Genomic DNA, 26,441 nt, shown 5'->3' on the forward strand with positions numbered 1-26,441 from the left:
TTAGAGATACAGATATCCCACCCAATAGACCAAGTTGAAGAGCAGGAACGATGTAGGGAAAAAGACCCGAGAATATGAGTCTAGTTCCAAGATGTCTATGTGAATACGCCCTTTTCTCCAAGATCCTGATTTGCATTCTTCATAGCAGCAGAAGAAGCTCTGACAGTCTTTCCCATCCAGACACTCATAGACACAGGTGTCTTCAAATTCCTGCCAGTACACGGAATTGTTTAGGGTAACCATTGCCGGTGGTGGTGGACTCATATCAAGGAGAGAATAGTTCTGCTGGCAACAAGAAAAACACAAATATCAACATGAGATGAATCAAGATCAGCCCAAGGTGTATCAAGAAATAAGTACAGTTTATGCCTGTTCAATAAATAAAGAGGACTGTGCCATGCCCTATGCCCACCCTCATTCCTGCTCTGAAAAGTTCAGTCTTTGCAAATTTAATGCATGAAAAACTACAGTGACGTTTGCAAATCTTGTATTTCTTGGGTTACTGATAAGGGAGAATAAGCTTATTTTCAAATGTGTATTTGCAATTTCAAGTCCCTGTTCTGCCTACTTCTCTTCTGATTTGGAGTATACACACACACACACACACACACACACACACACACACACACACACACATAAAATTCCGCAAATGTTAAAAAATACATATAATAAAGTGTGGAGAAGTAAAGTTCTTTTTTTTAAATTATCAAACAGTATTTTTAAAAAGTACATAAGGATGATGAGAGAATCTTCTTGTTCCATGCAATTCAAGTGAAAAATGAGTTTTCAATGTGTGGATACCAGACATTGCTTGTCATCTCTAGATAGCCAAAATCTGTGTACAATTGGAATGTTATATTTTCTACTTCACAAGCTCTCCTCCTGATGTTGGAAGTCAGTATGGAGCAGATAAGGAGACAGGACAATTTACAGTCACACATAAATGAGAATAGTTTGATTAAATATATTTGTAGCTCTGTGGAATCAAACCACAGAGAAGCAGGTAGAGATGTAGAGCATTCGGTATTACTACTGGTAGCCTTTGGGGACATCTTTTTAATTGGGAAGTGATTGTGTGTGAGGACCGACCTTAATCAAGATGTCCTCGTCCTACTGTGCACAAGCCAATAGCCAGACAGGAGCATCATGGTGCAGCTGTCTACTTTCATCAACAATTCTAGGCAATGGGCAGAAATGAAAATTTTGCTCTAAGTTAGGTTATAATGTAGATACATATCCTCCCTCTCCCTGAGAGGGTGTAAATATCACCTGAAGGTTTGCTAAAAAAACAGATTCCTGTGTCTGTCTGAAGTATTAGTATTTTTCTAACAAACTCAGTTGGAAAATATCTGCCTTTATTGAAAATAGCACATGAATTTTGACAGTGTTCAGCCAGATTTTCATCATATTTCTTCAACACTTTGTACCTGTGTAGGGTCACACAGAGAAGCTCAGCAATTACAGGCAGGCGAGCCCAACAGAAGGAGCTTATCAAAATGGACATCAGAAGCCTCTGCAGGGAAAGAGCTCACTAGAGAGTCAAAGGGTGCTCATGGAGGTCCCAGGCTAAAAACTATAAGATATCTGGGACAAAACTGCCTATCACACTCCCTATCCCACCTCTCGAGGTGGTCACACAACACCGAGCTGATCTCCCTGTGCTATGTGGCTGCTTCCCACTAGCTGTCTGTTTTACAATTGGTAGTGTATATATGTCAATGTTACTCTCTCACTTTGTCCCAGATTACCCTTGTTCCTCCTCGTGTACTCAAGCCTATTCTCTAGGTCTGCGTCTTTATTCTTGTCCTGCCACTAGGTTCATCAGAACGTTTTTTGATTCCACATATATGTGTTAGCATACGGTATGTTTTTCTCTCTTTATGACTTACTTCACTCTGTATGACAGACTGTGGGTCCAGCCATCTCACTACAAATGACTATTAAGTTTCACTTTATGACTAATCCATTGTACATATTGTCATATCTTCTTTATCCATTCATCTGTCGATGGACACTTAGCTTACTTCCATGACCTGGCTCTTATAAATAGTGCTGCAATGAATATTGACGTCCATGTCTCTATTTTGAATTATGGTTTTCTCAAGGTATATGCCCAGTAGTGGGATTGCAGCATCATATGGTAGTACTGTTTTGGTTTTAAAGGACCCTCCATACTGTTCTTCTTAGTTGCCGTATCAATTTACTTTCCCACCAAGAGTGCAAAAGTGTTCACTTTTCACCTTCGCAGCATTTATTTGTAGTTTTTTGTGTGATGTCCATTCTGACTGGTGTGAGGTGAAAACTTGTAGTTTTGATTTGCATTTCTCTAATGATTAGTGATGTTTATCATCCTTTCATGAGTTTGTTAGCACTCTGTATATCCTCTTTGGAGAAATGTCTATTTAGGTCTTCTGCCCATTTTTGGATTGTTTTTTGAAATTACGCTGCATGAGCTGCATTTTGGAGATTAATCCTTTATCAGTTGCTTCATTTGAGGGTTTTTTTTCATATATATATAATTTGCTAGGCAAAAGCTTTTAAGCTTCATTAGGTTCCACTTGTTTACTTGGGTTTTTATTTCCATTTCTCTAGGTGGTTGGTCAGAAAGGATATTTCTGTGATTTCTGTAATAGAGTTTTCAAAGCTTTTGACATAATTCAAAACCCATTTATGAAAAGACTCTCCAGAAAGTAGACGTAGAAGGAACCTACCTCAACATAATAAAGTCCATATATGACAAACCCACAGACAAACCCACATCATCCTCAATGGTGAAAAACTAAAAGCATTTCCACTAACATCGGGAAAAAATTTGCCTACTCCTACTGTTATTATTTAACAGCATTTTGGAAGTTTTAGCCACGGCAATTGGAGAAAAAGAAATAAACGGAATCGCAATCGAAAACAAGTGGTAAAACTGTCACTGTTTGCAGAAGACATGATACAACACCTGGAGTACCCTAAAGATGCTACCAGAAAACTGCTAGAGCTAATCATTGAATTTGGTAAAATAGCACAAAAATCGCTTGAATTCCTACACACTAACGATGAAAAATCTGAAAGAGAAATTGAGGAAACGTTCCCATTTACCACTGCAACAAAAAGAATAAAATTTCTAGGAATAAACTTTCCTGAGGAGACAAAAGATCTGTATGCCGAAATCTATGACACTGTTGAAAGAAATTAAAGACGATACAAACAGATGGAGAGATATATATCATGTTCTTATGTTGGAAGAATGAACAATGTGAAAATGTACTACCCAAAGCAATCTACAGGTTCAATGCAATCCCTATCAAACTATCCATGGCATTTTTCACAGAACTAGTATTTTAAAATTCACAATTTGTATCGCAACACAAAAGACTACGAATAGCCAAAGCAATCCTGAGAAACAAAAGGAGCTGGAGGAATCAGCGTCCCTGACTTCAGACATACTACAAAGCTACGCTAATTAAGACAGTATGTTACTGGCACAAAAACAAAACTAGATAAATTGGAACAGGATAGAAAGCTCAAAGATGAACTGACGCCCACGAGGTCACCTTATCTTTGATAATGGAGGCAAGAATATACAATGGAGAAAAGACAGCCTCTTCAATAGGTGGTGCTGAGAAAACTAGACAGCTACAAGTAAAAGAATGAAATTAGAACACTTGTTAACACCATACACAAAAATAAACTCAAAATCGATTATAGATTTAAATATAAAGCTTGACACTATAAAATTATTAGAGGAAAATAAAATAGATATTTTAATTAAGGAGTCTCCAAGGTCATCTTCAGTCCAGCTAGGTTCCTTCCCGACTCACTCCTGTTTCGCCTGTTTGTATATTGCAGCAATGTGACTTTCTCAGAACGCTGTTTCCTGGCAGCAGGTACTACTGCACACCCAGAGTGGACTAGCCTTGCATACTATGGGGTGGGAAATCGTGGCACATTTATTTGGACAATTTTCCCCAAAGCAATGTGTGGTCATCAGTGGAGCCTGCTGCTGACCCTCATCGCAGAGAGGTTGCTCATCTCTGCTTTTCCTTTTCGGAGGTAGTGGCCCGTCAACTAAACTAACATGTGGATCTTTCAGAATAGAGTTGAAGATATTGTCAGCTAACTCCCCCTTCCTCTTTCTTCTGAACTTCTATTGAAGTTTTCTCTGACTGCGTCTTTGCACATAGTCTGGAACTTTTTCTGTCTGTGAATTGTTTTTCTATGACTTTCTTCAGGGTCATTACACTTTCCTGCTTAAGAAAAATAAATTCTTCTAGCTTCTAGTTATTCTTTCTTTTGACAGTATCATTTCTACACCACTGATGTCAATATTTCTTTCTCCACTCCGAGCACTCTGGCCGTGTGAAGACTGAGAGTGGAGGAAGATATAACGTGCTCTCCGGCCTCAGGCTATTCGTTCTGATATTTTTCTGTTATTCAGCATCCCCCGCTCCCACCCGTTCACCTTACTTTTCAATGCGTTGTTATTTGGCAGCATTTGATGGCCAGAACTATATGTTCACTGTGTAAAAATGGCCTTACCTTCTGTCAGAACTACAATGATACACACTTGAAGAAATGCTGATGAAAATTGTCTGAAATGCACTGAACATACGGTGCTGATCAGCAGTTAGAAAACCAATTATGCTGTATGCTTGGGCATAAATTATTGTCAATTTCTGAGTTCACATGTATAAAGGAATAGAAATAGTTATACGTAAAAATTGTTATATGATAAAAGCGGTAGCGCACATCAATGATTTAAAGACATATTTTTTAATTTTTCAATAAATTCTTACATTAATCCATACAATCAATATTCAAGCACATTAATAATTAAATATAACAATTTTTCTTTAAATTGTGAAACCTTACTCAATATTTAAGAGGCCTTATGTTTTCAACATCTCGGCGTCCTTTCAGTAGAATGGGTGTTGTGAGGATAAATGAGTTCATACATGTACTGGTGGAATGCATTTTGGCAAAACTTGTGCAATCTTTGGCGTAGCCAATTCTGCGTCTAAGAATTTAGACTAATAGTTACAAGTATGTACAGAACTGTAATGATAAAAATATGTTTAAAAGTGAAAAAGTGTGGATTAGCCCTTTGTCCAGCCAAGATTGTGCATCAATCATGAACATATGATACAATTATTAAGATGATCCTATAAATTAATATTTTGACCCAGAAATGTATTTATAATTATTTTTGAGTTACAGGAATATATATGGTATACACTTTTACCCGGGGGGGTGGGTAGAAGGAGTGATTTTTTTCCCTTTATTTTCCAAATTTTCTTAATTGGACATATTTTAAAGAATTAAGTACATTTTTGAAGGGAGTACATGCATTATTCATTGGCCTCCAATAAGTGCATATGTAAACAATAATATCTTTCTATTGTAGTTTATCCAGAGTTCTCAGAAATATTTGCACTTGCAGTGCTATACGTACGGAGGGGGCTTGTAGACTTAAGCGTTCATGAATCCATCTTGAGGAATCTGGATATAGTAACTACAAGGAAATCAGAAAAAGTATTTAGAAAACTACTATGGAAATCTGCATCACAAAACACTGGTAAAGAGTAATCTTTAAAGTATGATCACATCAGTCCACGCCACTGGTAGGTGAAGCTGAAGAGTGCTTGAATGTCACATTCATATCTTTGGAATACCTGTCTTGTATTTTTAAAGACTTCTTCAACTATTTATATCATTATATAAGATCCTATGAATAAGAATCATTTACCTATCCTCCCAGAAAATCTTTGCTACTGGAACTCACCGATGTCTTTTTCTTAGTGCTAGCTGGTTTTCTACAACTTGAATAGTAGTTGAGGGTAGCATACTCCATCAAAGCAGCAAAGACAAATAAGAAGCAAACGGTCACGAAGAGGTCCATGGCTGTCACATAGGAAACACGAGGCAAGGATTTCCTGGCTATGGTGCTGAGTGTGGTCATGGTCAGCACTGTGGTTATGCCTGCACAGGGAACACATACCAAGTTGTGAAAGGGGTCACACAGAATCCCTCCATTGCGACACAGTGTTTTATTTTTATGTGACTGCTTCTTGACATTGCATAAATAGAATACATTTAATTGTAATTGTTTAATTTTGTAAGCAACAGTTCCATAAAATGTTTTATTATAGTCTTCACATTAACATTAAAATACCTGAATTAAGTTAATATCTTCCAGTTTATTCAGTTATTTTCGTACTGTTTGACATTTTGCCTCTTAAAAATATTTTTAATGAAAATACAGTTTTCAGTCCCCTGTACTTTCCGTCAGTTCGTCATCTCACACTTTTTTCTGCCCAGATAAACCACTTTTTGTCTTCTCCTTCTCTATGCAACTTGTAAACTCTTTTTCTTGAAGACTCAGCACTCTTTCTGAGGCAAACGGCTTCGTAGTACCCCAGGCAGATCTGATAATATGTAGTTTCACTATTCCTGCACCTTCTATGATGTACCTTACTCTTCTGCTTCTCACAGAGAATTGCATATGTCTTTGCAGTATGTCTCCCTGAACTGACTGAGTGATCATTAAGAGAAAAACTGTATCTTGCTCATCTTGCTAGCCTATTACCTAATATTGTGCCTAGCATTCTAGGCTTTTCAATAAGTGCTTTGCATAAGTGTATTGATTCTTTGATTTATTAGTTAACTAATCACACTCGATTCAATCTATTTCATATATGTCGGCTAACACTAAAGATTTAATCAAAGACTGTGGAAAAAATTAGGAAAGGGTCATACATGTGATGAAAGAAAAACAAGAAAAGGAAATGGAGTTTACTAAAATGAAGAGTGAAATAACTGGATGATTATCATGTGAAATGATGAGCCTGCAGGATATTAGAACACGCAAGAGCTGTCAGACAGGCAGGCTAGTGACATAGACAACAGACTCACAAGAATAGATATTTTAACACTCCACCTCTGTGATTTAAAGGGAGTACTATAAAATACCTGCCCAGAAGTACTAATCAGGGATCAGGTATACGTGACAGATGCACACACATCAGATACCAGGTTTGCAGTTTGCATCCCAGCTACAGTTTAGTGCATATCTGGCCTGGCAATCAGCAAAGGCCAGTTGTAGAATAAATCAAACAGCACAGCATAAACAGCTTGAGTAGGTGTACAAGATAATGAACTAGAAGTCAACGGCTTCAGCCTTGCTCTTGGCTTTTCAACATTTGGTCATATAAAGTTACCTTGTTTAAAATGAGTTTCTTTCATCAATTCAGTGAAAATAGGATGCCAGGCTCTCCATGTTGTAGGTGAGCAAGTTGTGAAACTTTTTGTAAAAATGATTTGTAAATTTGAAAAGTCTACACTGTTGACAGGTATTTTTATGAAAGAAGATTTCACAATAAATATATGTCCAATTTAATTTTTTAAAAAAGTGTTGACCATGTCATCTCTACAGAATTTATAAGTAGGTATTTTTCAGTAAAATTGGGTATTTTTACCTAACTTCTTCAAAACTTTTTTCTCATGTTTTGGAACACCAGGTGCAGTTATGTTATACATCTTCATACTGTCTCAAAGATCACTGAGGCTCTGTTCATTTTAAATATTTTGATTCCCTCTTTTCTTCTGATTAGTTAAATTTTATATGATGGTGTTCAATTATACATGACTTTTTTCCCCTGCCATTTTTCAATCTGCTCTTAAGCTCATCTAGTGATTTTTTTTCAATTCGACTATTATACATTTAACTCTAGAATTTCTTTTTTAATATACTACATCAGCTATTATCCATCTGGTCATCTGGTAATTCATTATTTTATTTTAAATCCTTGAATATTTGTAATCATACATGCTTTTACAGATAGTTTCCTGTAATTGATATTTAATCTCATAGCGTTGTGGTCAGAAAAGATACTTGATACAATTTCAATTTTCTTAAATTTACCAAGGCTTGATTTGTGACCCAAGATATGATCTATCTTGGAGAATGTTCCATGAGCAATTCAGAAAAATGTATATTCTGTTGTGTTTGATCAAATGTCCTATCTGTTGATTCAACATCAGAGTTGCATTTTTTTTACATCTTTATTGGAGTGTAATTGCTTTACAATGGTGTGTTAGTTTCTGCTTTATAACAAAGTGAACCACTTATACATATGTTCCCATGTATCTTCCCTCTTGCGTCTCGCTCCCTCCCACCCTCTTTATCCTACCACTCTAGGTAATCACAAAGCACAGAGCTAATCTCCCTGTGCTATGCGGCTGCTTCCCACTAGCTATCTATTTTATGTTTTGTAGTGTACGTTTGGGAGTGTATTTTACGTTTGGCCTGCAGTTTTCTTTCTTTGTGACGTCCTTGTCTGCTTTTGGTATCAGGTGGCTTCGTAGAATGAGTCTGGGAGTGTTCCACCCTCAGCTATATTTTGGAAGAGTTTGACAAGGATAGGTGTCAGCTCCTCTCTAAATGTTTCAAAGTGCCTGTGAAGCCATCTGGTCCTGGACTTTTGTTTGTTGGAAAATTTTTAATCAAAGTTTCAATGTCAGTGCCTGTGGTTGTTCTGTTAATATTCTCTATTTCTTCCTGATTCAGCGTTTGCAGGTTGTGCAACTCTAAGAATTTGTTCATTTCTTCCAGGTTGTCTATTTTATTGGCGTAGAGTTGTTTGTAGTAATCTTTCATCTTTTGTATTTCTGCAGTGTCAGTTTTTACTTCTCCATTTTCGTTTATAATTCTATTGATTTGAGTCATTTCCCTTTTTTGCTTGATGAGTTTGGCTAATGGTTTGTAAGTTTTATCTTCGCAAATAACCAGGTTTTAGTTTTATTGATCTTTGCTATCGTTATCTTCATTTCTTTTTCATGTATTTCTCATCTGATCTTTATGATTTCTTTCCTTCTGCTAACTTTGGGGTTCTTTTGTTCTTCTTTTTCTAATTGCTTTAGGTGCAAGATTAGGTTGTTTAACCTCTTCAATAAGTGGTGCTGGGAAAACTGGACAGGTGCATGTAGAAGTATGAGATTAGATCACTCCCTAACAGCATGCAGAAAAATAAGCTCAAAATGGATTAAAGACCTAAATGTACGGCCAGAAACTTTCAAACTCTTAGAGGAAAACATACACAGAAGACTCTAAGACTAAGTCACAGCAAGATCCTTTTTGACCCACCTCCTAGAGAAATGGAAATAAAAACAAAAATAAATGGGACCTAATGAAACTTCAAAGCTTTTGCACAGCAAAGGAAACCATAAACAAGACCAAAAGACATCCCTCAGAATGGGAGAAAATATTTGTCAATTAAGCAACTGACAAAGGATTAATTTCCAATATTTACAAGCAGCTCATGCAGCTCAATAACAAAAAAAAAACAACAAACAACCCAATCCAAAAATGGGCAGAAGACCTAAATAGACATTTCTCCAAAGAAGATATACAGGTTGCCTACAAACACATGAAAGAATGCTCAACATCATTAAGCATTAGAGAAATGCAAATCAAAACTACAATGAGATATCATCTCACACCAGTCAGAATGGCCATCATCAAAAAATCTAGAAACAGTAACTGCTGGAGTGGGTGTGGAGAAAATGGAACACTCTGTACTGCTGGTGGGAATGTGAATTGGTACAGGCACCATGGAGAACAGTATGGAGGTTCCTTAAAAAACTACAAATAGAACTGCCATATGACCCAGGAATCCCACTACTGGGCATATACCCTGAGAAAACCATAATTCAAAAAGATCATGTACCAAAATGTTCGCTGCCGCTCTATTTACAATAGCCAGGAGATGGAAACAACCTAAGTGTCCATTGTCGATGGATAAAGATGTGCCACACAATGGAATGCAATGGAATATTACTCAGCTATAAAAAGAAACGAAATTGAGCTATTTGTAATGAGGTGGCTAGACCTAGAGTCTGTCATACAGAGTGAAGTAAGTCAGAAAGAGAAAGACAAGTACCGTATGCTAACACATATATATGAAATTTAAGGGAAAAAAATGTGAAGAACATAGGGGTAAGACAGGAATAAAGACACAGACCTACTTGAGAACGGCCTTGAGGATATGGGGAGGGGGAAGGGTGAGATGTAACAAAGCGAGAGAGAGGCATGGACGTATATACACTACCAAACGTAAGATAGATAACTAGTGGGAAGCAGCCGAATAGCACAGGGAGATCAGCTCAGTGCTTGGTGACAGCTTAGAGGGGTGGGATAGGGAGGGTGAGAGGGAGGGAGACGCAAAAGGGAAGAGATATGGCTACATACGTATATGTACAACTGACTCACTTTGTTATAAAGCAGAAACTAACACACCATTGTAAAGCAATTATAGCCCAATAAACATGTTAAAAAAAATACAAGAAAGCCTTGCCTAAATGAAAAAAAAAATTAGGTTGTTTATTCGAGATGTTTCCTGTTTCTTAAATTAGGATTCTATTGCTATAAATTTCCCACTTAGAACTGCTTTTGCTGCATCCCATAGGTTTTGGTTCGTTTTGTCTCCATTTTCATTTGTTTCTAGGTATTTTTTTATTTCCTCTTAGATTTCTTCAGTGATCACCTCGTTATTAAGTAGTGTATTATTTAGCCTCCATGTGTTTGTATTTTTTACAGATCTTTTCCTGTAATTGATAGCTAGTCTTATGGCGTTGTGGTCAGAAAAGATAATTGATACCACTTCAATTTTCTTAAATTTACCAAGGCTTGATTTGTGACCCAAGATATGATCTATCCTGGAGAATGTTCCATGAGCAATTCAGAAAAATGTATATTCTGTTGTGTTTGATCGAATGTCCTATAAATATCAAATCCATCTTGTTTAATGTATCATTTAAAGCTTGTGTTTCCTTATTTATTTTCATTTTGGATGATCGGTCCTTTGGTGAAAGTAGGGTGTTAAAGTCCCCTACTATGAATGTGTTACTGTTGATTTCCCCTTTTATGACTGTTAGTATTTGCCTTATGTGTTTAGGTGCTCCTAATTTGGGTACATAAATATTTACAATTGTAATATCTTCTTCTTGGATAGATCCCTTGATCATTATGTAGTGTCCGTCTTCGTCTCTTCTAATAGTCTTTATTATAAAGTCTATTTTGTCTGATATGAGAATTGTTACTCCAGCTTTCTTTTGGTTTCCACTAGCATGTCTCTAGGTCTGTTATGGGTCTCTTGTAGACAGCATATACATGGGTTTGTTGTTGTATCCATTCAGCCACTCTGTGTCTTTTGGTGGGAACATTTAAACCATATAAATAAGGTAATTATCGATATGTATGTTCCTATTCTTATTTCTTAATTGTTTTGTGTTTGTTATTGTAGGTCTTTTCCTTGCTTTTTGTTTCTTGCCTAGAGAAGATTCTTTAGCATTTGTTGTAAAGCTTGTTTGGTGGTTTTGTATCCATTCAGCCACTCTGTCTTTTGGTGGGAGCATTTAAACCATATAAATAAGGTAATTATCGATATGTATGTTCCTATTCTTCTTAATTGTTTTGTGTTTGTTATTGTAGGTCTTTTCCTTGCTTTTTGTTTCTTGCCTAGAGAAGATTCTTTAGCATTTGTTGTAAAGCTTGTTTGGTGGTTTTGAACTCAGTTTTTGCTTGTGTGTAAATGTTTTAATTTCTCCCTCAAATCTGAATGATACCCTTGCTGGGTAATCTTGGTTGTAGGATTTTCTCCTTCATCACTTTAAATATGTCCTGCCAGTCCCTTCTGGCTTGCAGAGTTTCTGCTGAAAGGTCAGCTGTTAACCTTATGGGGATTCCCTTGTGTGTTATTTGTCTTCCCCTTGCTGCTTTTAATATGTTTTCTTTGTATTTAATTTTGACAGTTTGATTACTATGTGTTTTGGCGTGTTTCTCCTTGGATTTATCCTGTATGGGACTCTGTGCTTCCTGGACCTGATTAACTATTTCCTTTCCCATATTAGGGAAGTTTTCAACTATAATCTCTTCAAATATTTTCTCAGTTCCTTTCTTTTTCTCTTCTTCTTCTGGAACACCTACAATTTGAATATCGGTTTGTTTAATGTTGTCCCAGAGGTCTCTGAGACTGTCCTCAGTTCTTTTCTTTCACTTTATTCTGCTCTGCAGTAGTTATTTCCACTACGTTATCTTCCAGGTCACTTTTCCGTTCTTCTGCCACAGTTTTTCTGCTATTGATCCCTTCCAGAGTATTTTTAATTTCATTTATTGTGTTCTTCATCGTTGTTTGTTTTCTCTTTAGTTCTTCTAGGTCCTTGTTAAATGATTCTTGCATTTCTTTTTCTATCCTATTTCCAAGATTTTTGATCATCTTTACTATCATTATTATAAATTCCTTTTCAGGTAGACTGCCTATTTCCTCTTCATTTGTTAGGTGTAGTGGGATTTTATCTTTCTCCTTCATCTGCTGTGTATTTTTCTGTCTTCTCATTTTGCTTATCTCACTGTGTTTGGGGTCTCCGTTTTGCTGGAGGCAGGTTCATAGTTCCCATTCTTTTTGATGTCTGTCCCCAGTAGCTAAAGTTGGTCCAGTGGATTGTGTAGGCTTACTGGTGGAGGGGAGTGGTGCCTGTGTTCTGGTGGATGAGGCTGGATCTTGTCTTTATGGTGGGCAGGTCCACATTTTGTGGTGTGTTTTGAGATGTGTGTGGACTTACGATTTTAGGCGGCCTCTCTGCTAATGGGTGGGGTTGTGTTCCTATCTTGCTAGTTGTTTGACATAGGGTGTCCAGCAGTGTAGCTTGCTGGTCGTTGAGTGAAGCTGGGTGCTGGTGTTGAGATAGATATCGCTGGGAGATTTTCGCCATGTGATATTATGTGGAGCTGGGAGGTCTCTTGTGGACCAGTGTCCTGAAGTTGCCTCTCCCACCTCAGAGGCACAACACTGACTCCTGGCTGCAGCACCAAGAGCCTTTCATCCACACGGCTCAGAATAGAAGGGAGACAAAAGAAAGAAAGAGGAAAAAAAGGAAGAAAGAAAGAGGATAAAAGGAAAGAAAATAAAGTAACGTAAAATAAAATAGTTATTAAAAAATAATTATTAAGAAAATTTTTTTTAAAAATAAAAAACAAAACAAAAAACCTGACGCATAGAACCCTAGGACAAATGGTGAAAAGAAAGCTATACAGACAAAATTTCACACAAAAACATCCAGCTACACGTGACCAAAAGAGGAAAAGGGAAAAAAACAGTAAATCTTGCTCTCAAAGTCCACCTCCTCAATTTGGGATGATTCGTTCTCTATTCAGGTATTCCACAGTTGCACAGTTGATGTTGGAGATTATTCCGCTGCTTCTGAGGCTGCTGGGAGAGATTTCCCTTTCTTTTCTTTGCACAGCTCCCGTGTTTCGGCTTTGGATTTGGCCCCGCCTCTGCTTGTAGGTCGCTGGAGGACCTGTTCTTTGCTCAGATAGGACGGGTTAAAGGAGCCGCTGATTAGGGGGCTTTACTCACTCAGGCCGGGGGGATGGAGGGGTTACGGAGTGCGGCGCGATCTTGCGGTGGCAGGGGCTGGCGTGACGTTGCACCAGCCTGAGGTGACCTGTGCGTTCTCCCGGGGAAGTTGTTCCTGGATCCCGGGACCCTGGCAGAGGAGGGCTGCACAGCCTCCAGGGACGGGAGGTGTGGAGAGTGACAGATGCTCGCACAGTTTTCTTAGTGGTGGCAGCAGCAGCCTGAGCATCTCTTGCCCATCTCTGGAGCTCCTTTAAGCGGAGTTCTTAATCCCCTCTCCTCACGCACCAGGAAACAAAGAGGGAAGAAAAAGTCTCTTGCCTCTTCGGCAGGTCCAGACTTTTCCCCGGACTCCCTCCCGGCTAGCCGTAGTGCAGTAACCTCCTCATGCTGTGTTCACGCCACCAGTCCTCTCCCTGCCCTCCGACTGAATCCCGAGCCTCAGTTCCCAGCCCCGCCAGCCCTGGCGGTTAAGCAGAAAAGCCTCTCGGGCTGGTAAGTGCCGGTCGGCACCGATCCTCTGTGCGGGAATCTCTCTGCTTTGCCCTCTGCACCCCTGTTGCTGTGCTCTCCTCTGCGGCTCCGAAGCTATCCCCCGTTGCCACCTGCAGTCTCCACCCGCAAAGGGGCTTCTAGTGTGTGGAAACCTTTCCTCCTTCAAGGCTCCCTCCCACTGGTGCAGGTCCCGTCCTTATTCTTTTGGCTCTGTTTATTCTTTTTTCTTTTGCCCTACCCAGGTACGTGGGGACTTTCTTGCCTTTTGGGAGGTCTGAGGTCTTCTGCCAGCGTTCAGTGGGTGTTCTATATGAGCAGTTCCACATGTAGATGTATTTCTGTTGTATCTCTGGGCAGGAATGTTATCTCTGCATGTTACTCTTCCACCATCTTCCGTCTCTCTTCCCAGAGTTGCATTTTGATGTTGACTTTTTTCTTTGATCAAGAGTCACATTTACTTAATTCTTAGAAAGTCTATTAATTTTTTACTGTATACACAATATTGTAGATGATACCTCATAAAGAGCATTGACAGTTATTTTTTTTAAAAGAATGTTGAATTCTTTCTTATAATTGATTTAATGCTGGTGCTTTTGATCTTGTCATAGAATGATTTAAGCTTTATCTAAAGTAGGCACAACCATTCTGGTGTCAACCAAATATCCTGGTGTTAATGACATTTCTCCACTCTTCTGGTCTGTAACTCTATTAATGGCAATCACTGTGTATTTCTGGTATAATTATCCTCTTAATACTACAATGGTGACACTATTTTTTTTTTTTTTTCTGTACGCGGGTCTCTCACTGTTGTGGCCTCTCCCTTTGCGGAGCACAGGCTCCGGACACACAGGCCTAGCGGCCACGGCTCACGGGCCCTGCCGCTCCACGGAATATGAGATCTTCCTGGACCAGGGCACAAACCCACGTCCCCTGCATCGGCAGGTGGACTCTCAACCACCTGTGCCACCAGGGAAGCCCCTACAATGGCCACACTTTGATAGGACTTTCATAGTCTCAAGTTGTGAGCTACTTATTGAAGGCATGCTCACTATGACACCCTAATATGTAATTGTAAGGTCATAACCTCAAGAAAAGTTACAAAATTTGTGTTATGCTTTTGCCAGCTGATTTACTAATTCTTTCATGTATTTTCTGTTCAGCATGCAAAACTAATATTGGCAGAGGATACTAAAGGCTAATTTTGTTCAAAAAGTACTTTGTTGTTAAATGATTTTTAAAAGCCACCAGAAAATGTTCTATGTAATATAGAAGACTGTAAATATTTTAAAATTTAAGCAGTTCCCTTTTTTCTGAAAGAAATTTGAGGGGAACCTTTATATGCTACATTGCCTGTGTTAATAAAATATGGAAAGGCAAAATTCCTATCATTAAAAAAAACATATACAACATGTTGCACAATCACAATCTTAAAACCACCGAAATTTAATGTTTTCTTAAGAGGACTTTGGTTGCCAGAAAAAAATTCATGAGAAGAATTTTTAGGTTATAGATAGGTAAAATAATATAGATAGAAAGTTTAACCTCAAATTTTAAGTGGCACACATGGAATTCTACAGTCAGGAAGAACAGTCTAAATTATCTACCTAAAAACAAGCATGAGTCAAGTAGCCTTCAAATTAGATCAGTTATATTTGAGCTAGGCTTTTTATTGAAAATATTTTTATGAATACTTCTATGTTAAACAAAATGGTAGCAAAGATTTTTTGAAACTCACCTAATGCTGTTCTTGCTGGTGTAGCATCTTTTTTGATCCAAAATGATACCCAGGATAAAACCACAGTCAGTATACAAGGAATGTATGTTTGAATAGTGAAGTATCCCATTCTTCTACTCAATTCAAAATATATAGTCATGACAACATAATCACCTGTAATAAAACATTGTCAAAATTAACTTTCTTGTGTTAAAATAATTCAAAGAAATAAATTATTAAAACACTTTGTTAAATGAATAACGGATAAATATATTCAAGTACAACATTCATCAAACTGGGGAGTCAAAATTCTGGGGCTCTTAATTTTTATCATATCCGTGGTCCTGTGAGGCATTTTACTGTAAAAGGCACAAAAAGATATGTATTAATTAGAAGTGATAGATATGCACATTTATTCCACAGGAGATCATTATCTAATGTTCAGCTGTACGTTGCATGCTTAAAATCAAGGATAACAAATCAACCCTCAAGTAAATCCATTTTCATTTTGCTTTCTTAACAGTAACAGATGTACACATAAACTTTCAAATCTAAACTCGTGTAACAAATTTATATTTCTATTTTTTAGTATGAATTGCATCTTGCTACCACTGTAAATTTTCAAAACTTTATTATGGTCTAGTTGTGACCCAGGGTAAGCCACCCCAAAATGTGTCTAAATAGCATATTGATTATTTTGAATTAAAGTTACTTAAGAAATGCCAACATAAGAGGGACACTCTGACTCTCCTCTCTGTATCTGAAAGCAGAAAAAAAAATCTCTCATGTGAAAGGGGCACTCCCCGCATCTAGAGGTAGGACTTCCTTATCACAAAGAAGCCTGTATAAAAAAACCTTGTCCCGTGTCAATTTTACAATTAGTCCAGCCACAAGAACTCAAGGGGGGATGATGGGGAATTACTCCGTCCCCAACAGTCTACACCATTCTGCATGAAATGCCCCTTGCACCTATATTCTTTGCATTCCTGGTCTCCCCAGGTCCTCTGATTTGCCAAGATCCTTCCTCAATTGCTGCTGCATCCCTTGCCTACTGCCTAAGATGCTTTTCTTTTCCTATCACTTGCATCCAGATAGTTACAAGTCAACTTTGAAGCGCAGCTTAGAAATCATTTAGCCTGCCAGGAAGCGTTCCTTATCTGTTCCTAACAACTGCAATAAAGTTATTTCTATAATTACCTATAAAAACAATGTTGTCTTAAGAACAATAAATTAGTTGGGTTATAGAATATATGTCTTGTTTATCAATGTTACTTGGTAAGCAATCAACTGGTAATTGTTTAATGAAAAGATTACCATGAAAGTCCCATTTTACTTAAAAATATTGATAGGGAGACCATATTAAGCCAGTATAAAATTATACCTCTCATTAAATTAGAATATTTATTGAGGAATGTGGTGTTCTGTTTTAGCAATATTCAGGATGGCTGATAGAACATCAATTATTGAGATCATTTTTCCAAGAAACATTTAAATATTTTAGCAAATTCCAGTATAAAGGAATCTGAATGATTAACCTGAAGCAATAAATAAAACCCACAAATATAGTTTTCTAAGTAATATGAAAAGTTACATCATTTCCTTGGGAAATTTTATTGAATTATGTGTGATATTTAAATGTTTATGAATTTACAGAAAACAGTAGACAGAAAAGCAAAACCTAATGAATCACCCTAACTGTTATGAACACACCCAAGTGGAATATACAAAGAGTTGAATAATTTCTTCAACCACCATTGTCATTTCCTAAGATAAACAGTAGGACAACTGCAGAGTAGGCACATAATTCATTTTAGCAAATACATCCTCTTTGGCCTAACCTGAGGTGAACAGGTACCCCAAATCTTGGGTTCAGAATACCCCTTTGCCTAACTCAGAGGTCTGCCTGAACGTCCCACTGTCAGGTGTGAAAGTAGGAAGGGACAGTCAAGGACACATTTTGAAGCCAGATTATTTTAAAATAACTTCTTTTTTCTTTCTTTCTTCTTTCTTTCATTCTTTTTTTCTTTGTTCTTTCTTCCTCTTTCATTCTTTCTTTCTTTCTTATTTTTGGCTGTGTTGGGTCTTCATTGCTGCACGGATGCTTTCTCTAGTTGCATGTGGAATCTTCCTTGACCAGGGCTCAAACCCGTGTCTCTTGCATTGGCAGGAGGATTCTTAACTATTGCACCACCAGGGGAAGTCCTGGCTCTTGGTGAGGTTCTGGGACACACCACAGAAACTGGTTCCAGAGAACCCCCTCGTTCCTATTTTCCAGCTTCTACTTGGAGAAGCGGGGGCAGGAAGAATTGTGATTTCCGGCTTCACTGGCCCCTACAGGAAGACCAACGAAAAGCCAATATGCTACTCATCCCAAATTGGCTAGGGCAAAAGAAATAAGGAAAAACAGAGACAAAAGAGTAGGGATGAAACCTGCACCAGTGAGAAGGAGCTGTGAAAGAGGAAAGGTTTCCACACCCTAGGAAGCCCCTTCACGGGCGGAGACTGTGGGTAGCGGAAGGCGGAAGGCTCGTAGCCAGGGAGGAGAGTGCAGCATCAGGGGTTCAGAGGGCAAAGCAAAGAGATTCCCACACAGAGGATCAGTGACGACCAGTTCTCACCAGCCTGAGAGGCTTGTCTGCACACTCGCCAGAATGGGTGGGGGTGCGAGCTGAGTTTCAGGCTTCGGTCAGATCCCAGGGAAAGGTTTGGGTTGGCTGCATGAACACAGCCTGAAGGGAGCTAATGCAACACTGCTGGCCAGGAGGGAGTCCGGGAAAATGTCTGGAGCTGCTGAAGAATCGTTTTTTTTTGCTTCTGTTTCCTGGTGTGCAAAGAGAGGGGATTAGGAGTGCCGCTTAAAGGAGATCCAGGGATGGGCTCAAGCCACGGCTATTAATGCACACCTCAGAGACGGGAATGAGATGCTAAGGCTGGTGCTGTAGCCACCAAGAAGCTTGTGTGGAAGCACAAGTCACTCTCCACACCTCTTGTCCCAGGAGCCTGTGCAGCCCACCACTGCCAGGGTCCTGTAATACAGGGACCACTTCCCCTGAAGAACACACGGCGCACCTCAGGCTGTTGCAATGTCATGCTGGCCTCTGCCGTTGCAGGCTCGCTCCGCTTTCTGTACCTCTGCCGCCACCCGGGTTGAGTGAATCAGAGCCCCCGAATCAGCTGCTACTTAAACCCTGTCCTATCTGAGCGAAGTACAGATGCCTGCCCTCAGGCGACCTCCATGCAGAGTGGATTAAATATCCACAACCAACTTGATGTACCGTGTACCTGTGGAGTACCTGAATAGACAACGTATCATCCCAAATTGACAAGGTGGACTTTGCGAGCAAAGATTTTATATATATATATATATATATATATATATATATATATATATATATATATATATATATATATATATATTTTTTTTTTTTTTTCTTTATTCTCTTTTGTGAGTACGTATGTGGAGGCTTCTGTGTGTCATTCAGTCGGTATAACTTTGCTTTTAACATTTATCCAAGAGTTCTGTCTGTTTTTTGTTTTTGTATAGTTTTTAGCACTAGTTATCATGGTGGACCTGATTTTTAGTGTGTTTGTTCTTTCCTTTCTTTTTTTATTACTTAAAACATTTATAAAATAATTTTTTATTTTACCTTTTTCTTTCTTCTTTCTTTTTTTCTCAATTTTATTCTGAACTGTGTGGATGACAGGCTCTTGGTGCTCCAGCCAGGCATCAGGGCTGTGCGACTGAGGTGGGAGAGCCAAGTTCAGGACACTGGCCCACAAGAGACCTCCAAGCTCAACGTAATATAAAAACAGTGAAAATCTCCTACAGATCTCCACCTCAACACAAAGACCCAGCTACACTCAACGACCAGAAAGCTACAGTGCTGGACACCCCATACCAAACAACTAGCAATACAGGAACACAACACCATCGACTAGCAGAGAGGCTGTCTATAACCATAATAATACCATGGACACCACAAAACAAACCACCAGGGCAGACCAGCCAACCAGAAAAACAAGATCCTGCCTCATTCACCAGAACACAGTCACTATCACCTCCACCAGGAAGTCTACACAACCCACTGAACCAAACTTCACCACTGGGGACAGACACCAAAAACAGCAGGAACTAGCAACCTGTAGCCTGCGAAAAGGAGACCCCAAACACAGTAAGTTAAGCAAAATGAGTAGACAGAGAAACACACAGCAGGTGAAGGAGCAAAGACAAAAGCCACAAGATGTAACAGATGAAGAGGAAATAGGCAGTCTACCTGAAAAATAATTCAGAATAATGATAGTAAAGATGATCCAAAATCTTGTAAATAAAATGGAGAAAATACACGAAACGTTTAACAAGGAAATAGAAGAACCAAAAAGCAAACTGTGATGAACAACACAATAAATGAAATTTAAAATTCTCTAGAAGGGATCAATAGCAAAATAACTGAGGCAGAAACACGGATCAGTCACCTTCAAGATAAAACAGTGTAAATACCACAAATCATAATAAAGAAAAAAGAATGAAAAGAATTGAGGACAGTCTCAGAGACTTCTGGGGCATTAAATGCACCAGCATTCGAATTATAGGGGTCACAGAAAAAGAAAAGATAAAGAAAGTTAGAAAATATTTGAAGGGATTACAGTTGAAAACTTCCTTAATATGGGAAAGGAAATAGTTAAGTCCAGGAGCACAGAACGTCCCATTCAGGATAAATCCAAGGAGAAACATGCCAAGACACATATTAATCACACTATCAAAAATTAAAGAAAAAACTTTAAAAGCAGCAAGGGAGAAACAATGAAAAACACACAAAGGTATCCCCTTAAGATTAACAGCTGATCTCTCAGCAGAAACTCTACAAGAAGAGACTGGCAAGACATATTTAAGGTGATGACAAGGGAAAATCTACAACCAAGATTACCCAGCAAGGATCTCATTCAGATTTGCCAGAGGAAAACCTTTATAGACAAGCAAAAGCTAAGAGAATTCAGCACCACCAAAACAACTTTACAACAATTGCTAAGAAATGTCTCTAGGCAGGAAACACAAGTGGAGGGAAAGAACTACTATAAAAAACCCAAACAATTAAGAAAATGGTATGAGGAACATACATATCGATAATTACCTTAAATGTAAATGGATTAAATGTTCCAACCAAAAGACACAGAAAGGCAGAATGGATAGAAAAACAAGACCCATATGTATGCTATCAACAAAGGACCCACTTCAGACCTAGGAATACTAAAGAATGAAAGAGAGGGGATGGAAAAAGATATTCCATGCAAATGGAAATCAAAAGGAAGTTGGAGAGGAAATTCTCATGTCAGACAAAATAGACTTTAAGACAAACACTACATAATGATCCAAGAATCTATAACAATTGTAAATATTCGATCCAAGAATCTATAACAATTGTAAATATTTATGTACCTAACATAAGAGCACCTCAATATATAAGGTAAATACTAACAGCCACAAAAGGGGAAATCGACAGTAACAAACATAATAGGGGATTTTAACACCCCACTTTCACCAAAGGACAGATCAGTCAAATGAAAATAAAAAAGGAAACAGAAGCTTTAATAGATATATTAAACAAGATGGACTTAATTGATAATTTTAGGACATTCCATTAAAAAACAACAGAATACACATTCTTCTCAAGTACTCATGGATCATTCTCCAGGATAGATTGTATCTTGGGTCATAAATCAAGCCGTGGTATATTTAAGAAAAGTGAAATAGTATCAAGTATCTTTTCTGACCACAACGCTCTGAGAGTAGATATGTTACAGGCAAAAATCTGTAAAAAATACAAACTCATGGAAGCTAACAAAACAAAACACTACACAATAACCAAGAAATAACTGAAGAAATCTAAGAGGAAATCAAACAGCACATAGAAACAAATCACAATGAAAACAAGATGACCCAGAACTTACCGGATGCAGCAAAATAAGTTCTAAGAAGGAAGTTTATAGCAATACAATCCTACCATAAGAAACAGGAAACATCTCAAATAAACAACCTAACCTTGCACCGAAAGCAATTAGAGAAAGGAGAACAAAAAATGTCCACAGTTAGCAGAAGGAAAGAAATCATAAAGACCTCATCAGAAATAAATGAAAAAGAAATGAAGGAAATGATAGCAAAGATCAATAAAACTAAAAGCTGGTTCTTTGAAAAGATAAACAAAATTGATAAACCATTAGCCATACTCATGAAGAAAAATAGGGAGGACGCTAGTAAATACAATTAGAAATGAAAAAGAAATAACAACCGACATTGCAGAAATTCAAAGGATCATGAGCGATTACTACAAGCAACTATATGCCAATGAAAAGGACGACCTGGAAGAAATGGACAAATTCTTAGAAAGGTACAACATTCAGAGACTTAACAAGGCAGAAATAGAAAATATGAATAGACCAATCACAAGCACTGAAATTGAAACTGATTAAAAACCTTCCAACAAACAAAATCCCAGGACCAGTTGGCTTTACAGTTGAATTCTATGAAACATTTAGAGACGTGCTAACACCTATCCTTCTCAAACTCTTCCAAAATATTGCAGAGAGAGAAACACACCTAAACTCATTCTACGAGGCCACCATCACCCTGATACAAAAACCAAAGATGTCACAAAGAAACCTACAGGCCAATACCACTGATGAACGTAGTTGCAAAAATCCTCAACAAAATACTAGCAAACAGAATCCAACAGCACATTAAAAAGATCATACATCATGATCAAGTGGAGTTTATTGCAGGAATGCAAGGAATCTTCAATATATGTAAAGCAATCAATACGAAACACTATATTTATTAACAAAATGGAGAAAAACCATATGATCATCTCTATAGTTGGAGAGAAAGCTTTCAAATAATTCCACACCCATTTATGATAAAAAAAAAAAACCCTCCAAAAAGTAGGCTTAGAGGGAACTTTCCTCAACATAGTAAAGGCCATATATGACAAACCCACAGCCAACATCGACCTCAGTGGTGAAAAACTGAAACCATTTCCACTAAGTTAAGGAACAAAACAATGTTGCCCAGTATCATCACTATTATTTAATATAGCTCTGGAAGTTTTCGCCACAGCAATTGGAGAAGAAAAAGAATAAAAGCAATTCAAATCGGAAAAGAAGAGGCAAACTTCTCACTGTTTGCAGATGACATGATACTATACATAGAGAATCCGAAAGATGGTACCAGAAAAGTACTGAGTTAATGAGTTTGGTCAAGTAGCAGGATACAAAATTAGTTCACAGAAATCTCTTGTATTCCTATACACTAATGATGAAATATCTGAAAGTGAAATTAAGAAAAAACTCCCATTTACCCATTTGCTCTGCAACAAGAGAAGCCACTACATTGAGAAGCCTGCACATCGATATAAATAGTCCCCACTCTCCACCCCTAAGGAAAGTCCATGCACAGCAAGGAAGACTCAACACAACCAAAAGTTAAAAAATTAAAAAAAACTCTCCTAATTTCTTCTGTCTTCCCGGCAGTCGAGCCCAACGTAATGTTTATTATGTTGCTGCATCCGTTCCTAGTTTACTCATTAATCTTTTATGTTCATCATGTTTTTCTAGTGAGACTGAAAGCGCATCCGGTAAGTTCTGGGTCGTCTTGTTTTTCATACTTTTCTTAACCCTCAGTAGCATAAAAATTACTCCGGCTACTACCTCAACTCCACCAGTCCCTCCATTTGCCACTTCCCTTTCTCTTAGGGTTAATTTTAAAACAAGTTGTGTTCAACCTGCCTTCACCTTTCCTTTTGTTTAACATCATCTTGCTTACAACGGAAAAGGAATATCAGTATCAATGTTTGACATTTAAATGTTAGATCACCCAGTTTGGTTACCCTCTTTTGCTCAGCCTTACACCCCAAAAGTCTGCTAGTTTATTTCAAATTCTCCAGGAATGTAATTACATTATTAATTTAAGTGACTATTTTGGTAAAAACTTCCCCCAAACATGTTCCTTTATGTAGTTTCCAAAGTATATTTATATAATTATGATCTTCCATTCTTTTAACCTTATCAATATTTAATATTTAAACATAAACGTTATTTCTCACCTTTACTATTGTGACATTTGTGAAGTTTTCTTTTCTCTGCTGATCAGTGTTTAAAACCTTTTTCCCTGTGTAAATGTAGCACAGCCATGAGTTTCACAAGCCCAGATTCAAACAACCGTGGATCGAAAATATTTGAAAAATATTTTTTCCAGAAAGTTAAAAAAAGCAAACTTGAATTTGCCTTGCACGGAAAAGGACAATTGAGCCTTGAGCAACAGGAGTTAGGGGCACCAACCCTCCATTCAGTTGAAGCTCCATATATACGTGCTCTTCAGTATATATGTTTCTCTGATTCCTTCGCATCTGCGGTTCTGCATATGGGGATTCAACAAACTGGGATTGTGTGGTACTGTATAGTACTTACTACAAGGAAATCCAAATATAAGTGAACATGTGCAGTTTAAACTGTGTTGTTCAAGGGTCAACAATTTACATAGCATTCATATTCTATTTACAACTGTTTAGCATTTACTTTGTATTAGGTATTATAAGTAATTTAGAGATGATTTAAAGTATACAGGAAGATGTAAGTTAAATGCAAATACTATGCCATTTTATGTAATAAGCTTGAGCAACTGGGATTTTGATATCTTTACCTGGAATGACTCACCATGGATATCAAGGGGCAACTATAGTTCTCTATTTAGAATTATATCAAGAATTTAGACTGTTCTTTAAAGACAGTTACACTAATTATTAAAATTTACACTTAACATAGTCATATGAAACAAATTATTGAGTTTTAAAAGCCAATAAATGATTCATATTAACAAATAACTAGATCAGCAGAAAAGCCGACTTGAGACCAATCTAATCTCCAAGACCTGTCAGAAAAAAACTAACTGCAAAATAGTGGACCATAGATTCCTATTGTGGAAATTACCAAAAAAACAAACAAAAGCCATAAAACAAAAAAAAATGTATTTAAAGACATTAATAAAGCATGTCTCTGTATCTAGTTGAAGAACTTGTAGAACTCTCACACTTAGGAAATTGGTTTATATAAATCCGGTCAGGGATCAGAATCTTAGGTTTATAGACATAATGTCAACATAGTCTCAATTTAAAAATATAAGATAATCTTGTCACCCTTTTCCCAATCCCAGTTAAAATACTAAATATTTTTGAGCTTTGAATCAGCTGTTTTGCCTCAAATGTCATTTAAGAATCATGCTGATCCGAATATAATTATTTTAAACATACACAGGAAGAAATCTGCATGAAAGGGAAAGGTATGCCTAAGTCATCAGTGGGAAAAAGTCGGATTTGGTTTTGAGAACTACACTTCTGTAAGTTAACTACTACCTGCAGATGTTTTCACAATTTCTGTGGTGTTTCTGAGGCCCATGAAGTCAAACTGATAAAGCCGCCAGGATTTCTGATCAGCTGCCTCAACCGAATTTTTTCTCCATCTATAAATCATTTCTTCTTTGGGGTAGCCATCTGAAAATGCAGAAAAAATAACACTTGAAAGATGTAGGTTTGTAAAGCATTAATGTCGAAATTATAATGCTGATCATTTAATAGGAGCTGAAATTTTAGTCCATGGGCAAAGGCCACCTAACCCAGAAGGTTTCTACTGCAGATCTTCACAATCAGCAAGATATTCCAAGCCACAAGTGTTTCCATCATCTGTATGGACACAACACATATCTTTCACTGTGGAAGGCTTGATTATAGATGATGTTCAAAGAATGCACATGAAAGTACTGGTCAGAGTCTCACTAGCTCCTAAACACCAGGATCTAACAACCTGGCCCACACTCACCAGACCTTCCACCTTTTTCCTGAACTTTGTCCAGATCTCAGGAAAGGTGATTTTACTTTTTTCATTATAAACTTTTATTATAAATAGCTTTTATTATTTCCAACATATTTTTTTTTTATTATTGAAGTGTAGTTGTACAATATGTCATGTGTACAGTATAATGGGTCACAATTTTTTAAAGGTTATAAACTACATTTATAGTTATAAGATACTGGCTATATTTCCTGTGCTGTACAATATATCCTTGTAACTTATACAAAACAGTTTACACGTTTTGATTCCCTAACTTCTATTGCCCTCATTTCCTTCTCCCCACTGGTAACCACTAATGTGTTCTCTAATCTATGTCTGCTTCTCTTGTTCTATTCACTAGTTTGTTGTATTTTTAAATTCTGCACTTGTGATATCATTCATGCAGTATTTGTCTTTCTCTCTCTGACTTATTTCATTTAGCATAATAACTTTAAGAAAGACAATAAGGATTTGAGAGGTCAACTTACTCTGTTATGCTCTTTTAGTCTCCAGTTCTGATCAGTTTGACATTTTCCTGAGACCATTATCCAACTTGTTAGTTACTCTAGAAAAGCAAGATATTTTGGTGTTCTAGGCTCAGTGTGGGCAACATGCCCAGAGCTGGGTGTCTTGGATAAGGGTTCTCCCCTACTCCTACTGGTAGTTAGCAGGGTTCTGTTGGCTCCCTAAGCCCAAGCCAGTGATTGGCCCGATGCTTGTTTTTCAACTCCTGGATTCCCTTTCTGAACAGCACTTGGGACCGCAACGTTAAACTCCCCGGAACTCTCTGATGTAATAGAATACAAGTACGCTTCCTGCTTTCTAACTGTGGATTACTCTGTGAAATTATTGTCAACATTGCAAGGATACTTACTTGCTCTCCCCTAACTGGACAAAGTTGACATCAAGGCATTAGACTCAGCCTGAAGTAACCAAACATTTTACTTGGCCAT

At 37.7% G+C, this 26,441-nt stretch overlaps 1 protein-coding gene across 1 annotated transcript; it reads right to left on the bottom strand.

The window, feature by feature from the left end:
* LOC132419386 (gamma-aminobutyric acid receptor subunit gamma-3-like) lies at positions 1–26,441 on the bottom strand. The gene is made up of 6 exons (XM_060003293.1): positions 26,434–26,441; positions 25,014–25,174; positions 15,637–15,789; positions 5,774–5,970; positions 5,444–5,503; positions 1–282 (listed from the first exon to the last, which is right to left on the bottom strand). The coding sequence occupies exons 1-6, from the start codon at positions 26,439–26,441 to the stop codon at positions 1–3; spliced, it is 861 nt and encodes a 286-aa protein (XP_059859276.1).

Source organism: Delphinus delphis, unplaced genomic scaffold (assembly GCF_949987515.2).
Source record: "Delphinus delphis unplaced genomic scaffold, mDelDel1.2 scaffold_309, whole genome shotgun sequence".
In the NCBI taxonomy this organism is placed as follows: domain Eukaryota; kingdom Metazoa; phylum Chordata; class Mammalia; order Artiodactyla; family Delphinidae; genus Delphinus; species Delphinus delphis.